This window comes from Nymphalis io, chromosome 18 (assembly GCF_905147045.1).
Source record: "Nymphalis io chromosome 18, ilAglIoxx1.1, whole genome shotgun sequence".
Classification (NCBI taxonomy): domain Eukaryota; kingdom Metazoa; phylum Arthropoda; class Insecta; order Lepidoptera; family Nymphalidae; genus Nymphalis; species Nymphalis io.
In genome coordinates, this window is record NC_065905.1 from 11,489,202 (window position 1) to 11,515,202 (window position 26,001).

A 26,001-nucleotide genomic window follows, 5' to 3' on the forward strand; every position below is an offset into this window, starting at 1 on the left:
TAGTATTCATTTTTTTAGTATCTTTAGTTTTTTTTTTTTTTTGTATAACTTTAATTCTACTATTTATATTAGCTGTTACTTAGTTGTATGTGATGGATGATGTGGTTTCCTGTAACTGAGGGAGCGCATAGATTTATTACTCACATATTGTAATAAAGCTTGTCATGTGTATTCCTTGTTGGAGATCCTAATAAAATAAAATAAAATCTTGTTACTTCAATTACACTTTTTAAATAACATTGCTCTGACGTTTAACTCCATTTTGATTATTAATAGGTAGCATGAAATTAGCATCCTATTAATATGAATTAAAAACAGAAAATATCATGTTTATTAGTCACGAAGTTGTGATTATTTATAGTTTTAATAATTACGGTACAGCTTCCGATGGACATATTATATGTAATTTAGATATTCTAACGCAACAAAGAAATACTTAGTATGTTGCGTTCCGGTTTAAAGGGTAAGAAGCCATTGTAACTTCAGCCATAAGGGATATAACTTTTTCGTTCCCAAGGTTGGTGGCGCAGGTTGGTGTCTATGGCGGTTGTGACCACTTAACATCTAGCATCTAGGCATAACATAAAAAAGCGTATCACCATTCAATAAAAGTAGATATAATTTTATAGTCACGATTATTAGTCTAATTCCAATTTATCTAATTAATAATATATTTGTGACGTTATAGTTATCTTATGTGTGTGGACGGGTACATATGTGATAGAACGCCATCAGACACATACCAGGTAGAGCAAATATACCCGCAACCTGTGGTTACAATTCACGTGTTCTACCCATTTGATCATCAGTACTAATATTAAATAAAAAATATATATTTTCTGGGATTTTAATAAGAAAACTAATTGTTCCACAATTATTTATTTCGTATCCAGTGATGCTATTCTGGAAAAACTCACTTCGTATCTCACTTGTTTATAATAAATCACTCACAGTGATTTACACTTTCAATATATTTGAATATATTGAAAGTGTAAATCACTGTGTGATTAATAATCACTTATGTGATATAGAAATACAAAAAAAATTGTTTGATATAAAGTGTTATAGTATTTTGAATTATCGGTGAATAATTAAATAAAGCTTACAATATATTACAAATACGACCACAAACTTTAGTCTTTCGATTCATATAAAACGTGCACAAATAGAAAAATAAACGAAACTAAAACCTGAAATGAACACGTTTATCATGACGTTTGTAAGAAAATACATAATAAAACACTTTCAATTATGGCATAAAATAAAATAAAATGTTACATATCACTTTCATTCACAGATATATTTAATTAAACGCATTAACTTTTTAAATTTTGTGGGTAATCAGGAGTAGTTACCAGAGCAAAGCAAGGTAAGACTTGTACCAAGGTTCGGGAGGTTGTGGCTTATAGTATTCTGCATTTGGCTTGGGAGCCGTGTTATCAAACGGACTTTCTTTAAAGATATCGATGAAAGCTTTCTTAAAGCCGTATCTCCACATCGCTATGTATGGAATATATGTACCGATGAATAGTGTCCATCTGTACTGAAGGTTTAGTAGCACTCGTCCTATCCATGTCGAGTACAATGCAAACGTGAGGTAAATAACGGCCAGCTTATATTTTCCAATAAAGGGAAGTGCTTTGTACGCAGGCGCGGTTTCGAAAGAGCTGTAGTCGTGGACATATAAGACTCGAGAGGGTACGTCGGGCAGACCATTTATAGCGCTCTTCTCGATTAGTGCCCTTGACTCTACGCCTGGAATCGAAAAATACAATGATTTATCACAAAATTGACCTGTTAGGTCAATTTTAATTGCGCACTAAAATCCAGTTTGTTTGCTGAAACTATCGAAGATTTTCACTTTCTATTCTATGAACAAGTTCTTTAAACGTATTGTCAGTCATATTTATATCACTGCCCATTAATAATTTTTTGAGGCTAAATTTTCATATGCTAAGCCTTCTCCTTCTACCCTCTCTTTTTATGCATAGGGCTTGGAGCTTGTTCCGCCATATGCTCTGCAATCCGTATTTTTACTTATTTTATATATATTATATCATACATCGATCTTTTGTAGTAATGTAACAGCCTATGAATGTCCCACTGCTGGGCTAAGGCCTCCTTTCCTTTTTTGAGGAGAAGGTTTGAAGCTTATTCCACCACGCTGCTCCAATGCGAGTTGGCGGAATACACATGTGGCAGAATTTCAGTGAAATTTGACACACGCAAGCTTCCTCACGATGTTTTCCTTTACCATCAAGCACGAGATGAACTATAATCACAAAGCACATGAAATTCAGCCCGGGCTTAACGACCGATCATCGGTTAATATTGACTCGTTCCTACCACTGGGCCATCTCGGCTTTTTTACATAACAACGCTAATAAAATTTAGTATTATTTAAATAACACAATCTATAAATATCATCTGAGAATAATCGCGCACATACAAACAAGAAGGTAATGGCGAATCATCTGCTACGAGCATACGTTCAATGATTTTCACGCAGTATATTTATTAATTTTTCTATTTAAGTTTAATTGTTTAAAGAAAAGACATATGATGAAAATTATCGTGCGTTACGTTCATAAAATTTATAACGTATTTAGCGTGTTAAGCGCATGTAGTCGACATTAATCTAATAAGTATATTGCGATTTGATAAAGTGAATAAAGTACTTTATCCACCTAAAATATTACTGAGAGCTTAAGTCTTACCAGTTTGAGGCGACTTTCCCTTTAGATACTTCCTCAACTTATCTTGTAAAGCCATACGTTCCTGTTCCGTGTAAATGTACCCGGGCACGTCAGCTATGTGCCTCATCCAATACAGAAGGGATGTTTTCTCTAACCCACTATTGACGGCTTGCAAGCCATCAACGGTCACATGACTTATGTGCTCAAAATATTCCGGAACGTTCTCTAAACACGGCGTGAAAACCTTATCTACAATCCTCTGCAATACTTGCCGCGTCTCCTCGTATGTTTCCTGACAAATATTGTATCTGAAAGTATTAATAAAAATAATAGAAAAGTATCATTTTTATATAAGTATAAGGAACCGAGGAGAACCGAGTCTCAGAACACTTCCATAAAGATAAGTCAATTTACAAAAAAAATCAAAAGTAAAGTATTGTTATCTGAGCTAAAAAAAATAATTTGATATATAGTTTATATGATTAATTCAATGTATTTGTATATATCTAACTTAAAGATCTTTTTTATAAAGAAAGCAAGGTCCCAAAACAATTTCGGTCTGCGTTTGTTTAATTTTAACGCTTGAACTTGATTATCATGAACCATCATGACAGGTCTGCATTTATCACCTTAAAGTACCAAGATATACAATATTACCTATCTTGCAGTCCTATCATGTATCCAATGACTCTCCAGAAGTGAATGCACGCTTCCCAATCACCTTCTTCTATTTGGTGAATGGAAAATTTGTCAGGTTTAAGAATAGCAAAGCCAAGACCACTAAATAAAGTGAGAGCCATGTCTCTCTGGGAAATCATGCCCTTGCCTTTGAGTCTAGCCGCTCGACCAGCTTGTACATGTCGACATCTGACTGTATATAACGATTTCCAAGCTCTGCAAATGAAGAAAATCAAAATTTTTGGTTTATTTCGTTTATTATAGATGAACAGAACCGCATTGTGCCCTTTACTTGTTATAATTATTAAAGTGAATGCTGCGTATCAATTTCTACATATCACGACCGTGTTATTTGTTGAGTTTCGAGTTTCTTACTCGTACATAATAATAACATACTTTGGTGAAAGGAATATTAAATATTATTTAATGATGCGTGCGTAACTACACTATCTCACTGACCCTTCAAACCAGAAGACAGCAATTAAAATGGATGTTCTCTGGTAGATTAATTAAGAAGGAGCTACATACCCAGACACAATTTCACAAGGACCTTAAACAAAAATTAAATTTATTTAATCCAAGAACCTTCTCGGGTGTACACCGAACGGCTTATCAAAGTTTCATCACAATCGGATAATTTGTTTCTGGACGCATATATAAAAAACATACTAACATTTATTTATTAAAAAAAACATACTAACATTTACTGGTGGTAGAGCTTTGTGCAAGCTCGTCTGGGTAGGTACCACCCACTCATCAGATATTCTACCGCAAAACAGCAATACTTGATATTGTTGTGTTCCGGTTTGAAGGGTGAGTGATCTAGTGTAATTACAGGCACAAGGGAGATAAAATCTTAGTTCCCAAGGTTGGTGGCGCATTGGCTATAAGCGATGGTTGACATTTCTTACAATGCCAATGTCTAAGGGCTTTTGGTGACCACTTACCATCAGGTGGCCCATATGCTCGTCCACCTTCCTATTCTATAAAAAAAAAATTATAGATTTACTTACACTGTCCCAGGTTTTAATTCATGTTTTAACCAAGTCGCAAAATGCATGAAAGTTGACGAATATCGTTTGTAAGCCGTGTACGGAGAGTTGGAACGGCGACTGCCTACTAGGACGGCGAGTATCGTGGGGACGGCGTACACTCCGATGAGACCCAACATGCTGACCATCGAAAATCCAAAACAAAAATCCCAAAAGAAACGCCTTCCTCTGTAACCAAAAAAGTATTCATAAAAAAAAATGTTATCAATTTAAAATGTTTCTTTGTTATGTATGTTTCTGAATAGGCGGCTTAGGTTTATTAATAATGATATTTACGTTAAAAAAATGACACGAATCTCCATCCACGACTTCTGCGGAGAACGGCTAGTAATGAAGTAGCTCAGATGAAGTCATGGGGCTATGCTATGTCCTATGATCCTATTTAGGTTCTCGTAACCTTCATTCGCATTCAAAAAAGGCACTTTGAAAGTATAGTGGACTTTCAAAGTGCCTTTTAATTACTGTATCACTTACTGGTTGTACTTTTTTTCGTCAAACCATTCCGGCAACCTCATCTGCGTTTCTACCTCGTCAACTTTGACACTATCTGAAGGTTCCTGGTAAGCTTCATCGCTTAATAGTCTATCGACGAACTCCTCCGCTGGAAATAGTTTTTATGGATCTTAACTACATAGAAACAAAATTGAACGCCATACTAAATAGATGAAGAACTTATTATCTCTTCAAATTTACCGATATGCGCATTATTCTTAAAATCAATAATGTCAAAAAGAGAGAAATCAGTGTTTAACTACACAGTCTCTAAGCAACGATTATAAAGCCGTAACTCTTAAGTAATTAAATTATTGTCGCAAACAAACCTAGAGAGTAAGATAGATAGATTGAGGAACTGAGATAGAATGAAGTTATGATAACAAATTTCAGCATATTCAAACAATGCTAGGACGAGTGCCTGTTACATAGTTTTTGGTAAAATATTATTTATTAATTGGAAATATATAAGTAAATAATTATATGGAATAATTAATATTTCCATTTAATAAATTGATTAACTGGAAAGGTTAATATTACAATATTTTTAATGTATGTATATGATATTTAAATATAAACTTTTTTTTATTTAATATCAGGTGCACTGTCGAGTAACAGAGGTGACAAGTTTATGCTTGTTTACGAATTAATTGGTTAATAATCGCTTATAATATTTATAATATTGTAATCCTTATAATTATAGTATATATACTTTATTTAAATATGTACTTATTTGGATAACAAAGCTATATGTGCACATGTGTTGTGTTGACTGTACAATTTAGCATGGTTGAATGCCTGACCGCTGCATCACAGTAATATTACCACTGGGCTGAACGAAAACTATATTAGAAAAAAGAATGTCAACTTTCACTCACCCGATACTTCCATACTTTGTTATTTAAATCGCACAATTGAATAAATAATTTAACGAATGACTTTGTAATGACAATTTTTAAAAGATAAAATTTTTGATTAGATTATTATACTTGTTATAAAGTTAGCGCTTCAGTGCAAGCCAGACTGTCGCTTAGGAAAAAAACTATGTTTGAATAATAGGTGCGAGTTAATAACACAAATAAACTTCGGCGACGTGTTTATTTATTTAATTTTTCGGAAACAAACAAGTACAGTTACATGTTAAGAAATAATCGCAAGACCTCCCCGAACATCGAGCGCTACCAAGAAATACCATACCGTGAGAAATAATCACACCATGCATTCCTTGAAGCTACCACCTGTTGCCAGTGTCGCTGCTTTGTTTCGCAAGACCTCCCGAACATCGAGTGCTACCAAGAATTACCATACCGTGGGGACCATTCAGTGATTCACCGATTTCGTTATAAATATGTAATTCAGACTACAGATCTTCACTTTTTGTTCTAATATCGAACAGACTGTCACGTATTAGAAATTAGAAATAATTAATTGTTAAATTTAATTACTTAAATAAACGTATAAGTTAAATTCGTTCGGTTTCATTCTGCATCCTCAACGGCAGCCCTACGTAATTTACACAGAAATAATAAATAACAATAAAATAACACATGAACCAATCAAGTTTCCACTAATATATAACACAAATAATAAGCAAAAAGTAAATAGGGTGACAAAAATTATTAAAAATAGAACTATAAACAACCAGTAATTGAAAAATAAAATACAAAAAAAATAACAATAAAAAAACGATACAAAGCACGGTTTACGTGCTTTCCGTGGCACGGGAGTTTACACGCATCCAACTTCCAGACTCCGAGATTCTCCTATTGAGAATTTTCGACAGAAAAACTCAATAACTTTTATTGACTCGACCTGGGATTTGAACCCAGGACCTCCGAGGCAGGTGATAGTTTAAAACACACACACAGGGACTTAATTCGCAATAAATCTATTTACTTTAGCTACCACGTGCCTGGAAATCTCACATAATACGATATACATAATAGTGATAAATGTGTCATGACATATTGCTTATAATAATTTTCTTATTAATTAGTTACTAATAAAATATATGGAAAAAGTGAAAACCTATGTCGCTATAATAATTTGATATCGTAATAATAATTTGATACCATAACTTTAGAAGCATGGAGAAATGTTTATCAATGTGTAATAGAAGAGGAAAATAAATTTCAGGGTAGAGACGAGTAAATATATTCGTGGCGTAGTATTCATAAGGCAAGACGGTGCGGTGCACAGAAGTTTAATTGTTATATTTGATAAAACGAGGAGAAAAAAGGTCATCTAATATTTCTTACAGATGAAAACGACTATATGTTCCAATCAATACAACGCTGCACTCTGGTCTGCATCCGCATAGCTACGCTACTGCTTTAGATACAGTATCAGAACGTATTATCATTCATACACATTATGTATCGGATGAAAACGAAGATAAGGATAACTACGAAATGGAAGTTGAAGAAATTATTTAATGAATTTATTAAAAATTACGTTTAATGTATAAATATATATAAATAATTAAGTAACTACCTATAAAAATAAAAAAATATATAAAAAGTGTTAATTTACCTACTGCTTCAAGCTGATCGGCTGTACATCCTTACTAATTTTATAAATGGGAACGTGCTTGTTGGTTTACACCTCTTAATTACTCAATCGATAATCATGAAACTTTGCATACACATTGTCAGAGGTAAAGAAAAGGACCTGATACCTAAGACTTCGCTTCCCACACCCAGCGAAATCGCAGACGTAAGCTACTTACGAAAAAAAAAGCTAATAAAAGTAACTCACTAAACCTGCCATGCATGGCAGTACCGCTTTAATTATTTTAAAAAAAGATTTAGTTAATTCGACTCGCGCGTCATGTATTGTACTTTGATAGTTTTTTTTTGTATAGAATAGGAAGGCGAACGAGCATATGGGCCACCTGATGGTAAGTGGTCACCAAACGCCCTTAGACATTGGCATTGCAAGAAATGTCAACCATCGCTTACATAGCCAATGCGCCACCAACCTTGGGAACTAAGATTTTATGTCCCTTGTGCCTGTAATTACATTGGCTCACTCACCCTTCAAACCGGAACACAACAATAACAAGTACTGCTGTTTTGCGGTAGAATATCTGATGAGTGGGTGGTACCTACCCAGACGAGCTTGCACAAAGCTCTACCACCAGAAAAGTTTTCACTTCGGCAAAAACATACACACAAGTAAAGTTTCTGTTCAATTGATGTACGGCACAGGAATGCATATTGAAGCAATATATTTTACTCATAGATTGTTCGGACGTTTTATTTAATAAATAATAAAAATATAAATTGAGAAATTTTGACATTCTTTGACCATTTCTGACCGGAGAATAACCAGCTGCGAAGGGAGACGTTATTTCTCTCTGTTATTCTCTTCCTTTTTCTCGCAATCCAATGGGATGGCATTCGAGTTCAGGCGCAGGCTCCGACGGCTTAGCATGTTCTCAAAGGCGCGGGAGTGTTAAGCACGACTTCCAAACTTCGAGCTGCTGGAGGAGAGGAGAGGCCTTAGCCCAGCAGTGGGACATTTAATTAGAATCGATTATGTGGTTATTGAAATGTAGGATATTTCATTTTTAAACTTTATTTTGATTTATATATAAGTATATAAATTTTAATAATAATATACAGCTAAAGGTAGATTAAGAATCCTATTATATTTGGATGCCGATTAACGGCGGATTGTAAGGTACATACTAATGTAACATGTAATGTAAATAAATATATGCAAATAAATATATTGAATAAAGTTGACAACCAAGACAAGCCAAGCAGCAATAATTCGTATCGTTGTGTTCCGATTTGAAGGGTGAGTGAACGCAAACTTATTTTAAACTCTTATAACCTCAAATTCCTTCAAACGAGGCGTGAAGAAGCATCTCGCAGGCCGGCAAGGCAGTAGTGCAGATCATTCTTTTCGACTGTACTGGCCATCGTCACGTTTGGACTCTACTACCACTTCACTTACCATCAGAGGTGGAGTAGAGTAGAGTAGAGTCCTTTGCCTTCAATATAATATAAAAAAATACATTATCGCAAAAATTACGTTACCTCAATTGATTTTTGATTTTCAAAACGTAATTATTAAGATAATATTTAATCATTTATTGAACTTTCCTAAAAGCCGAGATGGCCCTGTGGTAAGAACGCGTGAATCTTAACCGATGATCGTGGGTTCCAACCCGGGCAAGCACCACTGAATTTTCATGTGCTTAATTTGTGATTATAATTCATCTCGTGCTTTACGGTGAAGGAAAACATCGTGAGGAAACCTGCATGTGTCTAATTTCACTGAAATTCTGCCACATGTGAATTCTACCAACCCGCATTGGAGCAGCGTGGTGGAATAAGCTCCAAACCTTCTCCTCAAAAAGAGGAGAGGAGGCCTTTAGCCCAGCAGTGGGATATTCACAGGCTGTTACAATTACGGTACGGTATTGAACTTATTTTCTTTTCATTTTAATTTATATTACATATAACGTGGAAACAATAATATACCATACAAAAAACTAATTCGTATAAAAACCTACGCCTTTATTCTAATAATCAGCTGTTATATAAAAAAGAACATTGACAACGAAGCGATGTTTTTTATCTGTGCAACAACCTTATATTTACTGTGTGTAGCGGACTGTCCCAATAGCATAGTGAGCTCAACGCGGCGTGCGTGCGGGCGTGTATACTCGGAACCGAGTCCCATTTTCAATTACGTTTTACAATATATATTATGAAATTCAATGCAGTTGTAAATAAAACAAATTAATAATGGATTTAAGCGGTAAGTTATACATATTTGAAATTACTATAAAATTCGAAACTGAGTATTATTAGTATCGATTTGTTTTTTACTCGCATTCAAACGGAGTCTTCAAAAATGCGGTTGCGGTATATATACCGCCACCGTACATACACTTTTACCGTTTGTTGTTGATTTTTAATATTGTTTTAAATATCGCGTACATTATAAGACAAAGCTCTCCAATTTGAATTGTTGCGATATATTTTTAGAACACAATGCAAATACGATAGACTAATAAAACGAAACCATACATAATAGATATTATTTAAAAATAAATTGAATATTATTTTTAAATATTTTTGTGTTTTGAAACGTAGTTACTTATTTTTGGATGTCGATTGCTTAATTGACGTTATAGTTATATATCGAGTAGGGAGGTTAACTTTGTGTAGGTTAACGTTTAACGCTTACTTTGTATATACCACTGTATATACAAAGTTAGCGTTAAAAATACTTCTTGACTTGATCTTGCAGGATCTTATAAATAACCTATACTTATCTACTGCGAAATATCTCAACAGTTGTAGCATGTATTCATAATATCAATTTAAAAAATTCCCTACCTCTACAATTGTTAAAACTTAAAAGTTATTATTTTTTTGTAAATAAATATTTATGAGAGGAGAATATATAAAATAATTTATTGTTGCTTTAATAATAACAATACTTAACAAGTTACCATGGAGTCGATGTTATATTGTTACTGTCTTTATTATGTAACAAACTAAATTCCATTTACATCCAATATATAACGACTTGCAAACCCAAATTGTTGCGGAGATATTCGGGAAGAACACATTCCGTATCTTGTGATACGCTATTATGAACTGTGTATCGTTTAAATGTTACAATTATTATCGTCAACGTGGCATATCACTTACGACATTTCAATATCGTATTCTGTGATAAGTTTCAGTTTATTCTTACAGGATATCCACTAGACCTAAAATTGGTCCGAAAAATTGCTGAACATGAACAAAATAATAAATATAGGTCTAAAATTATTTATTGAATAAGCATCGTCAGATTTAAGGATTGGTTCTATTTTAGACTTCCTACTATGACGAAATTTTATGAAAAATACCGCTACTTAACAACTATCGTTGCCCCTGTTCTCCCGTTTGAATCCGGGGTGTGTTACTAGTATATATTGTCGCTATATATTAAAGTTATGTATAAAAAAAACAACAACAATAGCACTAATTATTTATTAAATATTGTAATATATATAAATATATAGCCTATTTCAATCGATTTTCTAATACCTCTACTTTGCACTACAAAACGTGCGTTTATATATATTTACCATACAACATTATTTAACTGAACCACTTGTGTTTTAATTTGACTTCCAAAGCTCCGATAATAACTAAGCCAAAACGCCATTTTTTCGCGAATCCATAATGATAATGTTTAAGATATCGGCCAATTATATAACGTCAATGTCAGTTGTTTATTTATATTTACTCCTCTTGTTGGAATAGGCTGTATAAGGTAATATGTATAATGTATTATCGTTATTCACTACAAATTACATTAAAGTTCAATGAATACGTCAGATTACATCTTTGCTTTCGTAGCGCGCGTTAGATTTTATTCTTCAAATATTATCGCTATTCAAAAGAATTGCAAAATTTAAAAGGGCAATATTTATTTAAAAACATATTATATTAAAAATGGATATCATATTTTGATACGGATTAGTAAAAGTCGAATTAAACTACAGCGGTCGATATTTTTCCCCTTTTTTTTTCTTAAACAAAATTGCCTATTTTATCTATATAACATAGATAATAATAAGAGGCGCTGACTTTTCATAAAAAGTTCGCATGTTTCATATAAAGTTTTTTTTAAACATCTTATAGTTAAGGCAGCGTTCCTTTCAAGTTCCGTTCGTTTAGAACGACAATTTTCTCCGTCCACATCATTATATTAAGTTATAACTAAAAAAACATGTATATTAACATACTAAATAACAAATAAACTAAACTAATCGGTGCTGAAATAATCAGATATCATCATATATCTTGATCTTATTTTATTAAAAAAAAAAAAAAAACAAATCTCTTAATAATATTAGTATGAATATTTTATGATAAATATTGTATAAAATGTATATACAGTTATATTTTTTTTCCAGTCGACGAATACATAGAGGGTCTGTTCTCCAAGGAGGCCTTTGAACAGCCCTCAGACACTAAGAAACCAGAGGACTTAGAAATGAGGATACCAGAATGGTTTGATGAAGATCAGTTTAATACGTGAGTTTATTTAAACTGTTGCAGTCTGTGGCCGGAATTCGTTCACTTTAACTTTTTAAACTTTCCCTTTTTTAGCGCGCAATACGACCTCTTTCGTTTCATTCCGGCTCTACTACTTATACTAAGAACTTTTTGATGTTCATGGGATCACTATAAATATTGTCTAATCTATAATATAAATACGTGAAGCAAAAACTTTGTACTTCATTTTACGACAATTACGTGGAACGAAATGAAATTTTGCAAGGAGTGCAGAAAGCTAACATTTTTTGCATAATATGCATTACAAATACGTTAAATTAATAAAACTATTGATCGCCCAGTGGTCGAAATTGAACTATATTTTTTTTTAAATGTAGGTTTGAACGTTATAAAGGTTCGATTGCCAAAGACGAAATAAAATCTCCGTTTAATTAACCCATCTTTTTCAAACAAATGTTGTAACATTTAAATAATAAAATTAAGATTGACATATAAAATAATTATATGTTTTATTGAAAGAAAAAATCAGGCAATTAAAAAAATATATTTGTCCATTGAACTTGAGACGCATTATATATATTATAATACATAAAAAATATATAATGTAGAAAAAGGCCGCTATATAACTAAACAACCAGCTATATAAAATAGTTAAACATCATATTATAACTGAAATCAATAAAAGCGTAATAAGTTAACATTTTTTTTAAACAAATAAAATTTATTACTTAATGAAAACAAAAATTTAACAAACACAACACATACACAAAATCATATAGCTTAAACATTACAACATTAAATGAGATCAACAAAGGTGTAGTAAACAAAATAGATACATACAGTGTGTCAAAAAACTGTACGACCCGAAAGGGGCATATAGGTAATAGGTATGTTACAGACATTCAAAAAAATTATAAAAACCAAATATTCATGAATATAAAAATGTTATTGTAATTTAAAATGCACATTTTATTGCCCTAATTCCGCAAAATCAAGCAAATTTTTTGAAATGTGCCAACAGAGTCGGCAGGCGGCACCTTTGAAATAGCGCTGGCACGTATAAGGACGTGTTCACATTAAGCTCAGAGTCGACCGGTGCGGCATATTGTCTGCCAACTAAAATAGAAAAGCCACAAATCACCCAGCTCACACTCTAAGGCCTGAGCCACGAATTGACAACTCGAGGAGACTGTAGATAAGGAAACTCACATACCTACTGAATTCAGTCTGTGAAACTGAAGCCGAAATGCATCCGTGCCAACTATGTGCAACGGTGCCAGACCTGTATTGCTGTTGCTGGTAAACACTTTTTTTAGTCACTGGAAAACGCATACACTCGTTTCGCCGCATGAGGATACCCACTAACTCCGCAATACCCACTCAGTCTCTTGGGGGGACGTCACGCGATCGGTTGCGCATATTAACATAATGTCCCGTGCGTTGGTCCGCCTCTGCGCGTCATAGAAACCCCTATCCCCAACGACACTTAGGGCGGGAGTCTTCTTCAGCGAAGCGGGTCAACTAAGGCACTGTTCTCACGCGGCCTCCTTCTGCGATATGACATTTTTACAGAAAAAGACCATTTCCTTCCAGCATCTCTCGCTACCAATCATGGCGTTTATCACGCTCGGCAGCGAGAGACCTCCGTCTAGATGGCCGTCAAGGAATGGCGCTAGCCTGTATATGAGTGTGCCGTGACTCCGTTCCACCCACAGAAGCAAGTGAGTCATGACCTCATGTCCTCGCAACCCACTACCGAGCGCAGTTGCTCGCGCCAGTGTTACCATGTAATTTTCGTCATTTAATCAAATCACATTTTAATTTTAGTCAGGATAATTTTTTTACTTCGTATTTTAAAAATGATTACATAAACGGAGCCGACACGATACCGATTAACCACTTCAAAAGTCGGACAGTAGTTTGTACACACTGTTTATATCTTATTTAACCATATCAAATAATAACTTAATGAACACAAAAGTTTAACAAACACAAAACATACATAAAATTACATAGCTAAAACATTATACCATTAAATGAGATCAATAAAGGTGTAGTCAAGAAAATGTATATAATATCTATTTTAACCAAATAAAATTAATTACTTAATGAAAACAGGCTACATTGGCATTAAGGCAAGCAAGTAAGAATACGAATACAGTTGCAAATTTATAACAATAAAAGATTGAATTTTAAGATAGGTCGGTACATCCACACATAAATTACTATATTATATTTTTATCTTATTTATTTTACTTTCAAAAGCATTAGTTTTTTCAAATATAATATAAATATTTGAATAGATTTTATTAATAAGTAAATACTTACTATATTTAATAATTTTTGCAGCTATGTTATAAGATATTACTCATGCATTTAGTTTTACAAATTAGGACATTAAATAATGGCTAATATGCATAAGCTTATTCATTGACCGTTAAATTCTAAATTGGACAATAGGAAAGGTGATTCCATAAAATTGTCACTTTATATAAGAAAAGCTAGTCTCTAGGCAAACGCTATCAGATATTTCCACTCTATAGCAAATATGAATTTATATACATATTTTGTTAATAGAATTTTCTTTCTTATTCCATTATGTAATGTTTACTTTGTAGTTAAGTTTCTGATCAGTAAAATAATGCTATTATTTTTTTTATATTAACTTATGTGGTAGTAAATTACTAACACACATAACTATTTAGTAGCTAGGTATGGAGTTTATCTTTAAGTTCTATTTTTTCTTTTTCTTAATTATGTGGTAAACTTACAATCCTACTAATCTCACTATCTTACTATGTACACTAATATTATAAAGATATAAAAATTTGAATTTTTGTATGTATTTTGAGAGACGAGATGGCCCAGTAGTTAGAACGCTTCAATCTTAACCAACATTTGTGGGTTCAAACTCGGCACCACTGAATTTTCATGTGCTTAATTTGTGTTTATAATTCATCTCATGCTTGATGATGTAGAAATTTCAGCTCTATAGCAAGTATGTTTGTAGAAATTTCTTTCTTGTTCCATTAGTTAATGCTTCCTTTGTATTTAAATTTCTGATCAGCAAAATGATGTAATTAACTTTTAATATTAACTTATGTAGTGGTAAACCACTAATGACTGGTGGTAGGGCTTTGTGCAAGCTCGTCTGGGTAGGTACCACCCACTCATCAGATATTCTACCGCAAAACAGCAATACTTGATATTGTTGTGTTCCGGTTTGAAGGGTGAGTGAGCCAGTGTAATTACAGGCACAAGGGACATAAAATCTTGGTTCCCAAGGTTGGTGGCGCATTGGATATGTAAGTGATGGTTGACATTTCTTACAATGCTAATGTCTAAGAGCGTTGGTGACCACTTACCATCAGGTGGCCCATATGCTCGTCCGCCTTCCTATTCTATAAAAAAAAAAAAAAAAAAAAATGAACTATTGATGGCATTGTTATCATCACAAATTCTTTCATAGTAGCTATGACATGTTCCCTGTCCACCAGGAATTTTATTATACATATCATTATTCATCAAAGTGCAATCAGCATTTGTAGGTGCTAAAATAACGAAGTTCAATAATCTAAGAGTGTTCTCGGAAGTATTTCGATATCATCACGCCTTGTAAATAATATTATTTTGCTCTATTAATTGTTGAAGTTTTCGATAATATTTTCACTAAACTGAAGGAATAGTGGGGTTTTATTACTAATTTTTTTTTCGAGAATTCCAAGAATTCTATTTCATTTGGTGAGGCTCTCATGTTTTGAGTAAATGAAACTTCAACAATAGCTATTTTCATTTAAAGTTGCGTTCCACACGTTCGTGTGGAATTGGGAAGATTTGCCGAAAATCACACTAAGCTCTTGTTTTTTACACAAACAGATATAACGTATATAACGTTATATACACATATAACGTATGCAATATTAGTTTTTATGCAAAATCAACACACCTAAAATACGAAATTATTGACAAAACTTCTTAATTTTGACAACTGCGTCTAACAGTGCGCGTGCGGTTCCTACAGATAATAATTTATTGATTTTTAGTAATGAAGCAAAACTTTTAATAACTATAACATTTGTTTTTCATTGGCTGGTTTTTTGTTTCAATAAAACATATAATTTTTTTATATGTAAGTCTTAATTTTATTATTTAAATGTTACAATGTTTGTTTGAAAATATGGCTTAATTAATAGAGTAGGCTTAGCGAAGTTTCTGTGATTTTATTTAGTCTTTGACAATAGAACCTTTATAACGTTGAAACTACATTTTAAATAAATTTTGGTCGAAATTCCACCACTGGGCGATCACTAGTACGTATAATTTAGTTTTACATACGAAGTGTTATCTGTTTACAATTTGTTATCGCGATATAAAGCAATCGTCGATTAAAATGACGAAAAATCAGCGTACAACGCGATTTTATCGATGGATTAGAATAATGGTAAGCTCATTGCGTTTTGGCGATAAACAACAATATTAACGTTTACTTATTTTTGTATTAGTAAAGTAGTCCTTAAAAATATGTTGATATGATACTCATGGACAGATTTCCTTCAGAGGTGTCTTGACTGTGATTTTCGCCACCATAAAACACTAAAATTATACACAAATTATATATAGGCCTCTGCATCTTTGACAGATGATTTAAGCGGCATCGCGAAGGCACTTTTGCCTTCGCGACACAAATTAAGCATTTGGAAATTCAGTGTTGGCTGTCTGGTGTTGAAGTTTAAACCAGCAATCTTCGTTTCACATGCTCGAATCAACGCACGTTCCATTGGTCCTCCTAATGTTATGTAAGCTCCGAACGTTCTCTTCAATTGAATAGGAGTCCTTAACTCAGTACGGAAATGCAACATATATTCCACCATCTAAAGGCAATCACTTTACTTTATACGTGGAAACGGCTAACATAAAGCATTTCTCGAACACGACTGGTGACACATTTTGTATCAACAGTACCATAACCTCGGTAGCGTTGCTAACGGTACTTACAAGCTTCTTTCGACATCACAGGGCTCCGTTCTAAAAGGCCTTATATTAATAACATTTTAATCCTTTATTTATTAAATTTCGGTGCCTAATAGTCATTATTATTATGTTGCACGTTATTTAATAATTACATTGGTATTTATTTATCGCACACCCAGGCTAATAGAGGCGTAAATACGAAAAAATATTTTTTCGCAGTTTTGAATAAACGGAAAGTAATATTCATATGGTTAATTCATTTCATTATATTTTTATTTTAAATAAAGGTTTTTTATAAAAAATAAATCTTTCGCGTCACATAATTTTTATGTTTTTTTAATGAAATCGATAACCCGACTTAAGTATTACTTTGTTGCATAAAATTGCACTTAATTGTACTTACGCCTTTGTTTCACTAAGTGAAGCAAAAAATTATAAAATTATTTCTCTTTGTCTATTAAAAAAAAAAAAATTTGAAGTTATACTGTTTGCATCGAATCTCGAAGAAATGTATTTAAAATAACATCATTAATTTTATTCATAACACAATTTCAGGAAACTGAAATCTAGATTCCAATAGAAACATTTGCAATCTACATTGACTTAGGAGAACAGATCTTACAGCAGCTAATCATTGACAACGTAAATAATAATGTTGACTCACGAAATAGATTCTTGGTAGAATCGGTAGCAGTAGCGGTCAAGAAAGAGCCCGCTGTGTTTCTTTCGACGGTTCTTCTCAGGGCTGGGTGTTTTTTACCGAACCGTTGGTAGGTTCTGGTTTTACTATGAATAAGTAAGTGTAATTCTTCGATATCGAATAAAGTATTTTTGATTTTAGTACTCGGTACTTGCTTCGCTTTCGATGACATGACATCAGAAAGTTAGGATAAAGAATGAGATAGACGAAAAACAAAGAAGACGAATGAAATGTATAAATAAAAACTTAAGAACAACGACCTCGAATATAATAACGCACGCACAAATAAGTAACAACAATGTAGGATTATTTAGCCCATGCGTATACAGTATGCCATATAGTTCTCTTAAAAATTTACACACATTTTACATATACAATAACTACAATACAGAATAATACAATAGTTTACAAGCTGTCATATATATTACATTAAATTTCTATCTAATTGTATATGATAGTTTTAGAATAACACTACCGAACATCTACTGCTGGTCAGATAGCTTTATTGTTCTCTCGAACTTTAAATAAGCCAAGTCTTATACAGTTACTTTACTGTTAGTTTACTGGTGGTAGGGCTTTGTGCAAGCTCGTCTGGGTAGGTACCACCCACTCATCAGATATTCTACCGCAAAACAGCAATACTTGATATTGTTGTGTTCCGGTTTGAAGGGTGAGTGAGCCAGTGTAATTACAGGCACAAGGGACATAAAATCTTAGTTTCCAAGGTTGGTGGCGCATTGGCTATAAGCGATGGTTGACATTTCTTACAATGACAATGTCTAAGAGCGTTTGGTGACCACTTACCATCAGGTGGCCCATATGCTCGTCCACCTTCCTATTCTATAAAAAAGTTACAGAAATAAAAAACTATAGCGCGATTCCAAAGACAGCCAGTACCATCTAGTAACGAAAATAAAAATTAAAATAACATTCGATATAATGTGATCTTGAAGAAACGGCAAAGTTACAAAGAAGAAATTGCTCTCTCGGCTTGACTCGACAAGCCAATCGTCTCCATTAATCATATAAATTATTTCAAATTAGTGTCATTATATTATAATAATTATTCAAGCCATTTTTTTTATGTAAAATTGCAAACGACTGTAGGCTAACCTGACGGAAAGTGCCTACCATCGCCCATGGACGTTTGCAACACGAAAGGGTTTGCAGGTGCGTTGCCGGCCTTCGAGGAATGAGTAAGCTCTTTTCTTGAAGGTTTGTGCAACGTTAAATTACTTTAACATATAAGATGATTTAAAAAATGTTACGTGCGCTGTACCAACATTGAACATGTCTATGTTTTTTAAAACAATACCTGAATTATATAGCTGAGTGATATTTACATACAATCTTAGTTGCATAATTTTAGTCTACGACTGTTTCCATTTGTGTTTTTAATAATATGTGGAGATTTAATTGGTTTTTGTACAGTTTAAATGTTTCATTTATTTATTTGACGGGACGTTGGCGTGGTTGGTATACATGCCTTGCGTTTCCATCGTAAGCTCTGCTTAGTTTCGGATCAGATGGCCGTGTGTGAATAATGTCTCAGGATATTATTTTTTTATGATAACTGCAAGTCTTCCAAAGTAATAGTAAACAATAATTTAAACGAAAACTAAAACATTATTCTATGATCCTACGGTGTACGGTGGGTCCGTACATAGTTTGTATTACTCGTACTTTGTTAATCATGTCGAATTTTACAATAATAAGCAACACTCGTCATAAAAGCGATTGTTAACATTACTATTTGATATGTTATATATAAACTAATAAAAATGGGTTGTAAACTAAGTAACATAAATATCATATTTATAACACTGTTGCTTACAGTTAGGTACCTCGATACTTACTATGGTACTTACTTACTGTGGTATGGTGCTATGGAGTGGTTTTGTTTTAACACTTATTAATTATTCTTTTGTATGTTGGTTGGCAAAGGTTCGTGGCGCACATTGGCGTTGTCTATTCACATTGGGTGGTCCATTTGCAGGTCTGCCTACCTAACTAAAATATATTACCTACATAAAATACCTTAAATAAAATATATTTGTATAATAATATCAGTTATTTCTTGATTTTTCTTGATCACAAGTTACTTGTTTTCGCAAGTTTTTTATGAAGTAATTTCAATAAAATTTCTTAGCAACATTATAGAACACTCTTTAAGATTATAAAAAAATACCAAAAAAACCTTTATTAACCTTGCTTAAAGTTATCTTTTATTTTTTACAAAAAATGGAGTAAGAATGCAGAGTACATTGACGACATGTTAACAAAATAAAACAAAAAAGAACGTAAGTGTTACTTATTAGTCTTGGTATTTTAAATATAAAGCCACGATTATATAATATCTTGCAAGAGTAGGTATATATATATAGTAATAATATTACAGTAACAGTAGTGATATTAAACCTCCTTAGCTTGATTTATTTTATTAGTAATTTATTAATGTCATATGTCACTTATGTACTTTTATTATGTAGAATGAAATCATCGGTTTTTTATTACATTAACTATTACATTCGAGAATTCGACTTAAATATATAAAGAAACCGTCTGTAAAACATAAAATATTAAATATTTACTAACAAAATAATGTAAAAGTATTTTGAATATTACTAAGAAAAGAGTTAAATTTTTTTTGTTTTTTTCTGATATATAACACAATATCATACAATTGCAATTAAATTAATCTGTGTGTGCGATATGACTGTGTGTAAAACGTAATATAATGTATATGTTTGTATCGGTACATCTACAATCAAAGAGTGAACGGAAATTTTTCAATATGACATTTGTGATTTGTCAAAGAAATTGCATTGTTAATAAATAATTTTGTCCGTTTGCCCGATAATTATCATAATTTTATATCGTAAACGAATGTCACGCAAGTCTAAGGTATTTCACTGGCTGTACATAAGAATAGTATTGTAACATTAATGTGTTGTTTAACAAAATAAGTTCCATTTCCTACTGAGACGTATCTATATTACGTATAGTTAACATGTCGATTCCAACCAAAGGTGTATAGAATAAAGATAAATGAACGACATTGGAGATGACGCAATATAATTTTATTTATTTATACTTTATTGCACAACAAAATCAAAGTGTACACAATGTGGGCTTTACGCACCTCAATAACAAGTTAGGTAGTTAGTGCAAAATGAAAGTACTTAAATAAAAATAATACTAACCCTATATTTATGTAATTATATGTTAATACTTCTATATTATAAACGTATATATATATATATAAAATACCTATTAGTAATTAATATTTCATTCTAATAAGCCGATATTTTATTAATATAGACTGATATCACTTTATGCTTAAAAGAATTAAATAATCGGTCGACGAGGTCTAGAACAATCTTGGATATTTATCTGATTTGCGAAAAAATAGCGTAATATTGGCGAAGCTGTTATCGGAACTTTGGTAGTTAAAATAATGTGTGCAAATATATAAGAGTTGTTCTATAAATAAAAATATATTATATAACTTATTGTGCACACAATGTAAGCATACTATACTAAAATATAATGGAATATACCGTTTTATTCCCGACCGTTTTATTCCCAAGGAGTGCTATCCGGAAGTACATTAATTGTTCAAAAACCTTTTGCAAACAACTTTCGTTTACATTTTTTTAGAAATTTATCAATTTAGGCATTTTGATCGCTTTCTGGGATCCTGTTGTAGAATATATATACACAAAACTGTTACTGACTATGTAATCGATGTAAATCTAAGGTTTGCTTATACCTACTCCATTAATAAGAAAAGATACGCCATGTTAGTCTGCGAATAGATAGAAAAAAATTGTAAAATCGTTATAATAATTTAACCATATACTAAATACTATTATATGTACCACAAATGCCCCGTGCACGTACTACATAAACCTAAATGTATTACATTTCAATTAGTCTCAAATGCTAATGTTAAAATTAACAATTAAAGCCATAGAGGTTGTATACATCTTCTACCTTTGTGGTTTTCCTCAAAGTAAATATGCAATAAGTATCTTTTCAACATTAGGTATATAAAGTAGAATAAGGATTATGACGGTGCATATTGATGTGAGCATGAATGCTGCGACAATTAGAATTTAATTTTTATAGCTTTCAGCTTAGAATTAGGGTAAAGTGTAATGGTGAAACGGTTAGTTACAACTGAAGCTGTAAAAAGTGTTTGTTGTATGAAAATTTTAGAGCACGTCGCTTCTACTGGGACAACTGCTTCCAATTCACGTCATCAATGCTCTTGGGTCTCGTCGCGGTGTTCGCAATACCTTCAATATTGCGCGTGCTCGTCAGCTCCAGGCGATCGAACTCAACCTACACGGCATACAAACGCTACCTCTCCACGCTACTGCATACAGTTTCTTGGTTCGAGAACGAACTTAAACCTGGCAGCATGTGAGTTTATTTATTTATCAATTTAAATACATTCTTGCCTCTTCCTCAGTACAATTTTGGTCAAGAAATCAGTAGCAGCCCAGAGGCATGCACTGACTTTTCAACACTTTCGTCTAAATCAGTTGAGCCTGCGTCTTATCTATCTCCAGTCATATTTTCCGGCTCAATGGACTTCGTCTGTGACGAATACCAAGTCTGTTTGTCCACTATAATATTTCTGACTCAAATGTGACCGACGTAGCTGAAAAATCAGTTAGGTTGAGTTATTATTATTAGTAAAAATACAATATATTATTAATTATTATTATATTTATTTCTAGTTCCTGGAGATCTCTCCTAACGGTCCGCAACCGACACGTAAGGGCCAGCTTAGCGGCCAAGCTAAAAGGCCAAGGAATAGTTTCTCAACGCGACTTAGCTCTCACACAGTTTGGTTTCATCGGCTTGTCATTATTAAAAACAGATGCATTTGGAATCAGACAAATAGAGGATGATGATTGGGAAGCCTACAATCATTTCTGGAGGGTTATCGGTCACGCCATCGGTATAGAAGATAGGTACGCGTGACAGTTAATGGTGATACTCTGTTTATATTTATAAATTCATTCATTGGCAATCATTGAACTACAATGTATTACAAATAAAATTAGTCACAGTTATGTGACGTGGGGTTCCGGCAGAGAGGAATAGAGACGTATCCTCTCAACACGTAGCTCTCATACGAGAACTATTGATATGCAAATCGTCGCAATTCCCAGAAATGGTGGATTGTGGGTATCAGGTAGGCTGCTCGTAAAGTAGCCATATTTTTTTCATACAATTTACCCAACCCAAATAAACGCGATCTCATCGAGTCAATGACGACGATGATGACTAAGTAAAACGAAGAACAAAAAACCAAAACTAAAATATTTATAAGACTAGTTTATGTACGAGCCGAGATGGCCCAGTGGTAAGAACGCGGGAATCCTAACCGATGATCGTGGGTTCAAACCCGGGCAAGCACCACTGAATTTTCATGTGCTTAATTTGCGATTATAATTCATCTCGTGCTTTACGGTGAAGGAAAACATCGTGAGGAAACCTGCATGTGTCTAATTTCACCGAAATTCTGCCATATGTGTATTCCACCAACCCGCATTGGAGCAGCGTGGTGGAATAAGCTCCAAACCCTCTCCTCAAAAAGAGGAGAGGCGGCCTTTAGCCCAGCAGTGGGACATTCACAGGCTGTTACGGTTACGGTAGTTTATGTATATAAATAATAGTTTTTGTGAAATTCTGTAGATCGAATCTTGAAGTAATGTAGTTTTTGCGTGAAATTAACGATAAAATACTTGATATTTTTTTGATCAGAAAACAAAGAATTATATTGGCAATTTATTTATCTCAGGTACAACATTTGCCGCAAAAATGTCGAGGAAACGCGACAAGTTTGCCAAATACTTCTGGACCGCGTCTATACGCCTTCCTTGGAGAACGTTCCAGAATATTTCGAGCACATGGCTCGAGCCATGCTGGACGGCATGTGGTGTGTGAACCCGACCGTGCACGTCGACGCCATGATATACTGGACGAAGTACCTGTGTAATGTGCCTGGGTTTGTTTACAAAGAGTCGGAGAGAATAGACTTGCAAAGGAAAATAAAGGAGAAGCTGAATGGAAAATCAGATGATATAGGTAAGTGTTTGTATTATAATAGACTTACTTATCAAATATTTAATCTTACTAGATAATATTAACGAACACGGATATACTTATATTATTCAATAATGTTCGAAGCTAGAGAATCCGTTATCGCCCCGATACTTATCAAGCTGTTTTAGATTTAAACGACTTATATTGTCTATGAATAATTATCTACTTGCCTGCCTCTCAAATATATTCGTCACAAGAATGATTGTTTCAAATACAATATCAATTATTCAATGTTCTCAATGAAAGTGCCCTTGTTGTGGGTCTTCGATCGACAAGTAAATCCATTTTTCATAAGCCCTTACTTTAAGCTATTTTTTATACTATAGGTAGGCGGACGAGCCTATGGGCCACCTGATGGTAAGTTGTCACCAACGTCCATAGACATTGGCATTGTAAGAAATGTTAACCATCGCTTACATTTACAAGATGTTTCGTCCCTTGTGCCTGTAATTGGCTCACTCACCCTTCAAACTGGAACACAACAATACTAAGTACTGCTGTTTTGCGGAATATCTGATAAATGGTGGTACCTACCCCGATGATTTGCACAAAGCCCTACCACCAGTAAATTAGTAAAATAGCATCCACTTCGACGGTTATTTCGCTTTTAGTTAAATAACCATGCAAATCTTCTCTTGCAGGCGTCGAAACAACGTCACTCATGCCAGCGCGGCCACTGATAGAGCTACCAAATGGGACACCACGTCTACTCTATCTCCGTGACTATAACAATATTGAATCAACTCCCGCGTACAAAAAGTTGCCACTGGCCGCCAGATACAAATTGGCCGTGAACGTAATCATCGCAGCCTTCTACAGTTCGTACATAGGCCGCGTATTCCTTAACTTAAACTTCAGATTCAGCTTGTTGCTAATGAAATATTTCCCATACATGGCGTTCTTTAAATTCGGCGTGTTTGCGTCCTATATAAAGATTTTCAACGAAGATCCGACTGACAACGAGGAACCGAAGCCTAATGCCGAATATTATAAGGAGCAGCCGCCATTACCGCTATATAAGGAATTATTGTCGTTGTTGTGGTGATATGTAATTAGAAAATATATTTAATGCATTTATTGTTACCTATTTATTTTACATTTTATATATTATATTCGGGTACAACAAAATAGGCACCATATCTACAATTACTACTCATATAATATATAAAATGGATTATATAAAGCATAAGTTTAAATTGTAAATACTTTTACATCGTTAATTGTATTTTTAAATGTTGAATATATTCTGATAACAAGCAATCTGATTAACGCATTACTTGCGGATTAATTACATAGATTTATGAACGAGATAACGTACAGAGGTATTATCTTGGAGATAATTACTTTTATGTAATAATATTTTTAATTAGTACACATAACAAATTCATAGGCAATAGGTAACAAATTATATAAAAACTATTGAGACGCGGTTCGATCGACTTCTAGCTTTGTGAGAATTGTATTTCATACTGACAGTGTACCAATATACCGAGCGAAATTAATTATTGTAATGTTACAAGATTGAGACCTCGTCAGCGCAGCGCGCGAATGCCCTGCGTGCTCGCCAATTCTGTCAAAAATGCGCGCGAAATAGCGTCACAGCCGTCCTGCGCGCTGCTTTTTTATTGTCACTTTTGCATTGTTGTCAATTAATTAGATTGTAGTACAAATGTCTGCCTTTCGTCAGATAAGCGTTCATATGAAGCCATAATTATTTTAAATTTCAATTTTAGTTCTAAATATGAGTAGCATATTATATTTTTATATTCATTACACATCACTATTGTATAACTATAAACAAATGGTATATAACTAATGCAACATTATCAGTATTGACTATGGCTACATTTATTTTACATTTTTTTATATATTAATTGTTTTATATTTTGTTATATCAATTCTGTTTGTGTTGTAAGACTTTCATCATGACGAATCCCAAATATCAAACATATTCTAACGCTACGCTCTCACTGTAGTTATATTGTACGACAATAAAAATCTTTTTTTATAAAATGAGCCAATGACGTTATTATATTGAAACATATTTTTTATAAATTATATATATTATTATTATATTGTTATATATATTTCAATGCATAAAAATATGTAAATAAAAGATTTAAAAAAAACTATTAAGTTTTAATTTGAAATTACTCCTATATTATTATTGTTGTATAAAAGAAAATAATAATTTTTGAAAATTAAAATAATAACAATAAAAGATACATTTATTTCTTTTAACAAATAATCTT

At 33.1% G+C, this 26,001-nt stretch overlaps 2 protein-coding genes across 4 annotated transcripts; one reads left to right on the forward strand and one right to left on the reverse strand.

Moving 5' to 3' along the window:
• Nucleotides 1–1,351: 1,351 nt before the first annotated feature.
• On the reverse strand, nucleotides 1,352–8,847 carry LOC126775698 (uncharacterized). Its single transcript, XM_050497762.1, has 7 exons — nucleotides 8,776–8,847; nucleotides 5,120–5,177; nucleotides 4,901–5,027; nucleotides 4,388–4,594; nucleotides 3,354–3,590; nucleotides 2,718–3,004; nucleotides 1,352–1,755 (listed from the first exon to the last, which is right to left on the reverse strand). The coding sequence occupies exons 1-7, from the start codon at nucleotides 8,845–8,847 to the stop codon at nucleotides 1,352–1,354; spliced, it is 1,392 nt and encodes a 463-aa protein (XP_050353719.1).
• Nucleotides 8,848–9,560: 713 nt separating this feature from the next.
• Nucleotides 9,561–25,802, forward strand: LOC126775380 (uncharacterized). Of its 3 annotated transcripts, none has more exons than XM_050497259.1 (6): nucleotides 9,561–9,691; nucleotides 11,853–11,973; nucleotides 21,848–22,054; nucleotides 22,375–22,611; nucleotides 23,445–23,731; nucleotides 24,391–25,800. In XM_050497259.1, the coding sequence occupies exons 1-6, from the start codon at nucleotides 9,679–9,681 to the stop codon at nucleotides 24,792–24,794; spliced, it is 1,269 nt and encodes a 422-aa protein (XP_050353216.1). In that variant the 5' UTR covers nucleotides 9,561–9,678; the 3' UTR covers nucleotides 24,795–25,800. The 3 variants fall into 3 exon arrangements, with proteins under 3 accessions (XP_050353216.1, XP_050353217.1, XP_050353218.1); XM_050497260.1 differs by lacking the exons at nucleotides 9,561–9,691; nucleotides 11,853–11,973 and adding exons at nucleotides 12,790–13,254; nucleotides 13,549–13,676 and having other exon boundaries at nucleotides 24,391–25,802; XM_050497261.1 differs by lacking the exons at nucleotides 9,561–9,691; nucleotides 11,853–11,973 and adding an exon at nucleotides 20,331–20,530 and having other exon boundaries at nucleotides 24,391–25,802.
• Nucleotides 25,803–26,001: the final 199 nt, after the last annotated feature.